This window comes from Helianthus annuus, chromosome 15 (genome assembly GCF_002127325.2).
Source record: "Helianthus annuus cultivar XRQ/B chromosome 15, HanXRQr2.0-SUNRISE, whole genome shotgun sequence".
Taxonomy (NCBI): Eukaryota; Viridiplantae; Streptophyta; class Magnoliopsida; order Asterales; family Asteraceae; genus Helianthus; species Helianthus annuus.
Window position 1 is genome coordinate 88,176,488 of NC_035447.2, and position 7,000 is coordinate 88,183,487.

Below are 7,000 nucleotides of genomic sequence, written 5' to 3' on the forward strand. Positions count from 1 at the left end.
GATTTTATCACCCAAACTATCGACTATTGGTCGCTGCCACCCCCAACTATCACTTTGACATCTGTCACCCCCAACTTAACACTTAGTGTGTGCTGTCAGCCTGTCACCACGTCGTTAAATGATCACTCACTTTTGATCTTGTTACTATACTTTTGAGGGTGTCATAGGGATCTTAGGAAGGTTTTAGGGATCTTAGAACACTCCCAAAAGTATATATTAACAGGATCAAAAGTTAGTGATCAGTTAACGGCGTGGTGATAAAACACACTAAGTGTTAAGTTAGGGGTGGCAGACGTCAAAGTAATAGTTGGGGGTGGCAGCGGCCAATAGCCAATAGTTAGGGGTGATAAAATCCAATAACCCTTCTTTTAATCACCAACATTAACAATATTCCAATCAAGTTTTGACTTTATCAACTACCACTCAAGCCAACTCGTGGCTCAACAAGTAGGCTAGTTATTGAAGCCTTAGATAAACTAACCAGTATATCAGAAAGAAGCAACTTCCGCTGAAATATGATCAAACGAGCTTCTTAGCTCAAGTATTAAAGAGCTAATTTAAACGAAGCTATGAGCCACAAGCTATTAAAAACTGGGTTTACACTTGGTGACTAAATTACAACAAAATCTCAAAACATATGGCAATGGTTCAAGCATCAAGGATAGAACTTGCCAACTTAAAAACTGCAAGAAAATGGATAAAGACAACAGAACAAATGAGTGTTCATTAACCTTTAAAGTAGTTGACAATATATACAAATTACAAACCAAATACTACAACACAAGAGCTTTTGCAGCAGCATGCCCACATAAAGCTTTTTATTATTTCCAGTCAAAGCCAAAATGATACAAACAAGTTATGAACGATACCGATTCGGCGATTCCCAGTAGATTTGTATGCTTGAGGAGAATTGTTCAAGATCCTGCAAAAAGAAGATAATGTTCAGAAGCTGCTACGGCCTGAGGTTTCAAGGCCACGATTATATGCATCGAATGCCAGTTTAGCACGAAACATAAACTCAGCACGTTTTTAGGGTCTCTAAGTTCTAAGCGACTAGCAGGTGGTGTTCATGGTCGTATTGGCCAGTTTTGACGAAAATTCTAGATGAAACCACTGACTATAGTTTCAGGAAACGACAAACCAAACCGAGTGTTGGGTTGGGTTGGGTTGGTCGGCAGGTTTTAAAGGTTTGACGGTTTGGTTTTGGCAATTAGAAGTTTGAACCATTTTTTCATTTTTTATTTTCAAAAGAGTTAATTGCCCGGATAGTCCCTGTGGTTTGCCATTTTTTCACCTTTAGTCCCCACCTTTTCAAAATAGCATGTATAGTCCCTGTGGTTTAACAAACTGTTACTCGGATAGTCCCTGTAATGGATGAGCGTTAAATAATTCAGTTAAGTGGTGTAAAATTACAAAAATACCCTTATAACAACACCACCCTCACCCCACCCCAGCCCTTTCTTCTCCACTCAAACTGCCACCACCATGATTTTCCGGCAACCACCGCACCACCGCCATTAGTCAATCTCTTTCTCTATCAGACATCTCTCTCTACTCTCTCTCCTTTAAAAAGCCACCACCACAACGACCTCCACCCCCACAACCGCCATCACCACTCAGCCACTACCACTATCACCACTGCCACAACCATCCACCGTCACAACCGCCGCCGGCATCATCACCACTACCTCATTTCGGTACCTCTGAGCTCTGACCACCTCCATCCATAGTCCTACACCACCCAACACCCACCATCGTCTCAACGCAGTACACCCCGTCTCAACTACGCAACCACCGTCACCACCTATGCAAATAGTCAGACCCTAAGACCCACAATCCAACAACAAACCCAACATTATACAAGAATCTAGGATTTTCCTTTGTTTCCTCCTGAACCAAAATTACAAATGAACCCATCTCAGTTTTCCCCAATTTGAGGCAAGTAAATATCAAGAAATTTGGTTTTCTCTAAGGCATAAAAATACTTACTTAAATGAGATTTAGATGAGAAATAATCATACCCAATGGGGATTGAATTAATTCGTTGAGATTGGTCGGTAAGGTTGTTATAAGTGGAAAAGGGGTTGTCTTTTTCTTGTTTATCTACGATGGGAGTTGTGGAGGAAGCTCGGAGGAGGATGAGCGGGATCTCGTCGGAGTAGTGATGATGATGGCTGCCATGATTTGCTAGAGGGAAAAGATTGGGTAGAAAGTGGGTGGTGATGGGGTAATATTAGGGCTGAGAAGAGGGTTGTCAATGCCATTTCTATTTGCTTCGCCCTGAAAGTTGAGGTCGTGGTGGAGAAGAAGGGAACCGTGTCTTAATGATGAGTGATTAGAGAGAGTGGTGGTGGCAGGTGATGATGGTGGCGGCAGTTTGGGTGGAGAAAAAGGGGGTGGGGTGGGGTGAGGGTGGGCTTGTTATAAGGGTATTTTTGTAGTTTTATACCCACTTAACTGAATTATTTAACACCCATCCATTACAGGGACTATCCGAGTAACAGTTTGTTAAACCACAGGGACTATACATGCTATTTTGAAAAGGTGAAAAAATGGCAAACCACAGGGACTATCCGGGCAATTAACTCTTTTCAAAATCATTGGTTTGTGTTTAAATTTTAAAAATGACGAAGATGGTTCATTAACATAATACATATACATGACTGCATATTCCAAAAATGAAAAATAGTAAAGATTGAAAGGCCGATTCAGTTTGCACAGTCAGTTCCAAGTTCCAAACTGTCAACTGGATCGTTAAACCGCCAAAACCGGATCGTATAAATCTTGAACCAGCTGAACTAGCCAACTTGCTCCGGTTTAAGCGGTTCGATCAGTTTCATAGGGGGTTTATGCACTCTTAAAGACTATAAGAAATTTAATATTTTGTTTTTCCTTTTTTCAATTTCAATCTTAGTATTTTCCAACCGGCCTCAATCAGAATAATGTCTCATTATTTTCATGTAACAGATGAAATTTTCGGTCACTTTTCTACACCTACCAATTCGACAGCACATTGCCAAAGCAACATGCTCAATGTTTGATACGAATAACTCGGTGAGTGATTCTGATTCAATTTGTTGTTATGATTCAATTATCATACTCCTAAAAGATATTAATTCATTAAAGACGATTCTTTAAATTCTTATCCCCCACATCAAGCCATAGCTATCTATACCTCACGTCCTCAAGTTCATTAAAGCCGCTTTCTCCAAACTCGTATATATCTTGTTTATAATAACCTCATCTCTATAAAACTCTAAGCATGAACGATAAAAATAATTCCAAACTTGTGACAAAGTGGCAACCAATTATAATGCTATAATCGCATAAATGTTGACCTAGGTAGTTGAAGAGGCTAGGGCGCTAGGCACACTCAAGGCGCTTAAAGAGTGAGGACTTTTTTAAGCAAGGTGCACCATATACACATTATCATTTAACGGGGTTTAGACTTTAGGCCTTGGTTTTAAAAAGAGATAGGCGCACAAAAGCGACAAGGTCTAAAATTGAGGCGCAAAGCGCAAAAGCGGACGGCTTTTCGTATCCGAGGCGCAAGGTGTTAATATAATTTTTTTATATATCCCATAGGTTTCTAGCTTCCTTTAACCAAAATATAGCTATAAATAAGGCTTTTATACCATTTTACTTGCATGTACAAGTCAAAAAACCCAAGGTACAACATTTTTCTGCAGTACCACGCCTCAGATACATGAGGCACACGCCTCAGGTCAAAAAACCCCTAAAATCTGCGCTTTTTGGGCGCTTCTTGTAATTACACAAGGCGCTGAGCGAAAAAGCCCCAGAAGCTGCGCCTCAGGCGCGCTTTTTAAAACCAAGCTTTAGGCATGTTTTAGACAGGGTCCATATCAGTTTTAGCAATTCAGACCTGTCCAGACTGCAATTTGGCCGAAAAATATCCCAAGCGCCTTGATGGATGCAAGGCGGTACGGCTGTGCAGGGCTGCGCCACAGCGCGCCTTTCACTACTATGGGTTAAACATCAAATTCCAGACAACCGACAAATCAATGCATGGTATTTCTTTTATGCATCATAAAAATTTGAGAAAGTCGTCAATTTATCCATGTATGACTAATATGGAGTCCATATATTAATATCATTGTGCAATAAAACACCAGGCAGCTATAATTTCTCTAATCCGACTTTCTTTAACCTAACCTTTTCCTTCATACCAGACACATTTAACAGTCTCTCTATGTCTTCGAGATTGTCCCTTCATAAGCCATATCAACTAGTACTGTAAACTGAAAAAGTTGATCTTAAAAACATGTTTCTTTTTTTCAACTAGGTTCATAAGAAACTATGGTTTCAAAGATTCACTATTTTTCTAAATTTTCTTAAAAAATCTATAAATTAGGTCCATCAAGAACAAAAAATGTTAATCTAAAGGTAAAGCTAACGAGTTGTGCCTCAAGTATATATTATATCAGCTACGAAGACAGAAACCATACCCTCGTAACATACCACAAGTCACAAAGCAACAGCCATACAATGCAGAATCGACGAACCAACAGGAACCGACAAAATCACATCAACCCACAACACCGAGCCACTTAATCCTCCATCTTCATCCTTACGAACATCAATCTCCGCACACATAACATCCATAACTTTCCCACCAACACCACCACCGCCACCGCCGCCCTCCTTACACTCCCACACGACACACAACCGCCCATCCAAATCCACCATCGTCGCCCCACACAAAAACTTGGGCAACCCTTTCTCCACCCCTCTCAACTCCTTCCACACATCCCTCTCCACATCATACCCTCTAATCTTCCCCAAATAATCATAACAATACAACACCCCATCAATCACCACCGCCCGCCCCCTCCACCCCAAATCCAACCGCTTCGGCACCCGACCCCACTCCCTCCCCACCACATCATAAACCACCCCACCCCTATCCGCCATCGCATATATCCTCCCATCTATCACCGCACACGCGTGCATCCACTTATCCTTCCCCTCCACCTCCAAACTCCCCACCGGACCCCACTCCCCCACCTCCGGATCATACACCTCCGCCCAATTAACCGCCTTTAACCTATTATCCACCACACACCCTCCCATCACATATATTTTTCCACCAACCGTCGCCGCAGCCGCAAACTCCCTCCCTACCCTCATCCTAGGCCCCACCTCCCACTTGTTAATTTTACAATCAAGTACCCAAACTGTATTTAACGGAATATCGTTAACCGAACCACCGATTAAGTATATTTTGGACCCGAGGACTGCGTAGGCTGGGCCGACCGGGTGGATAGGGACAGGGGGGTGGGGGAATGGGGATAATTTGTGGTTGGGGTTGTTAGGGTTAGCGTGGAAGTAATACTGGAAAGTGGAGTTGTGGCGGATGTTGAGGTAAAGAGAGGGTTGGGTTATGTGGAGGAGGGATCGGGTGGTGAAGAAGTGTTGGGAGCGTATGGTGGAGTGCCAGAGTTTGGAGACTAGGGAGAGGGTGGGGTGGTGGGTGCGGGGGACTCTGGCGATGCATTGGATTGAGATGTCGTCTGGGAGGTGGGGGATGAGGGGGGTAGGTGGTGGTGGTGGGTGGGGGGTGGTGGTAGGCGGTGGTGATGGGCGGTCGGTGGTGGTGACGATGGAGTAGGTTTGATCCGACATTGGTGGATAAGTTGCCAAGTTTAAGGCGTCGTTCATGAAAAGACCAGCATCACTAGTGTGTTGATAAATTATGAGTTTATATCTGGTCTTAGCCGAAAGTGATTAATAATCGTAACTGTAAACTAAATTAATTACTTATTATTATTTTTAGTTCAAGTTTTTCAGATAACTCTTAGAATCCTCTGCATGCACGGCTTAAATTAGTAAAACTTAATTTTTATTTAGGTAAATTACAGTTTTCGTCTTTTATGTTTGTATTGGATTGCAACGGATGACCTTTAATTTCAATAATTACAGTCACAGTCCTTTATTTGTAAAACACTTAATTTTTATTTAGGTAAATTACAATTTTCGTCTTTTATGTTTGTATTGGATTGCAATGGATTACCTTTAATTTCAATAATTACAGTCACAGTCCTTTTGATAGATAGCTGAATTTAATGGAGATGATGAAAGAAAATATGAAACTATATTGATTGACTGAAGAAGATAATACAAATAACTAACAACCGAAGTGGTCCAGGGCTATGTCATTCTCATGCTAATGCAATGAGCCTAACAACTTCCTAAAATCTCTCCTACCTTCCTAAATGACTATTGTCCTTATTTATAGAAATAGCAATTACACTTTACCCCCTCCTAGAATAGACAAATGACAATTAACTATAAACCAAATTATGATTCCTATCATTACTCCCCCCCTTCAAAATAGTCTTGCCCTCAAGATTGGGAACGACAGGCCGACAGCTGACTTGACATCCAAGCGTAGATTTCTTCGAGAGTGACTCAGGTGGTCGAGGCTGCCCATGCACCACCCAAAGATGACTAGTGGGGATCATTCCTCCCTTACAACCTGAACGTCGATCGTAGAATTTGAGCGAAAATTTCCCCCTGTCAAAGGGAACTGAAATTGGGACAAAAACCGGAGGTTTATCATCCCCGCCAGCAATAATTTCCCAACAACTTGGATAGATACATGTACCGAAGGCAAGGGAAAAAAGACCAACTGTGATGCGGAATAGATGGTGTCACGAAACAGAAACTGAATTACTGAAGTAAGTACGTCACCCGGCGATCCCAGACGTGTAGAGCCCAGATCCATAACCATTTTCTACTGAATACGTAGGCCCACTATAGTGTCCAAGCCCAACTTTCCTTGCATACTATCTGATGTAGCCTAATCAGCCCTGTGTGACCCTAAATACCCAGCGCCAAACGATTTAGCATCAGCCGAAACCATCGAAGACGGCAATTGAGAGCTGGAACCTGAAGAACGTGAAATCTTATGACCACGCAAGCTAGGGGTGAGCAAATTAACCACCATAACCGATAATCGAACCATAACCGACATAGCCGA

At 42.1% G+C, this 7,000-nt stretch overlaps 1 protein-coding gene across 2 annotated transcripts; it reads right to left on the reverse strand.

Moving 5' to 3' along the window:
- Positions 1 to 660: 660 nt before the first annotated feature.
- Positions 661 to 5,700, reverse strand: LOC110912003 (F-box/kelch-repeat protein SKIP6). Of its 2 annotated transcripts, none has more exons than XM_022156665.2 (2): positions 4,480 to 5,700; positions 661 to 922 (listed from the first exon to the last, which is right to left on the reverse strand). In XM_022156665.2, exon 1 carries the CDS (start codon positions 5,677 to 5,679, stop codon positions 4,486 to 4,488), a length of 1,194 nt encoding a protein of 397 aa, XP_022012357.1. In that variant the 5' UTR covers positions 5,680 to 5,700; the 3' UTR covers positions 661 to 922; positions 4,480 to 4,485. The 2 variants fall into 2 exon arrangements, with proteins under 2 accessions (XP_022012357.1, XP_022012356.1); XM_022156664.2 differs by having other exon boundaries at positions 4,467 to 5,699.
- Positions 5,701 to 7,000: the final 1,300 nt, after the last annotated feature.

What these genes read in the sequence shown, in the direction of transcription:
- LOC110912003 (XM_022156665.2), bottom strand. Translation starts at nt 5,679, where the DNA reads ATGAACGACGCCTTAAACTTGGCAACTTATCCACCAATGTCGGATCAA.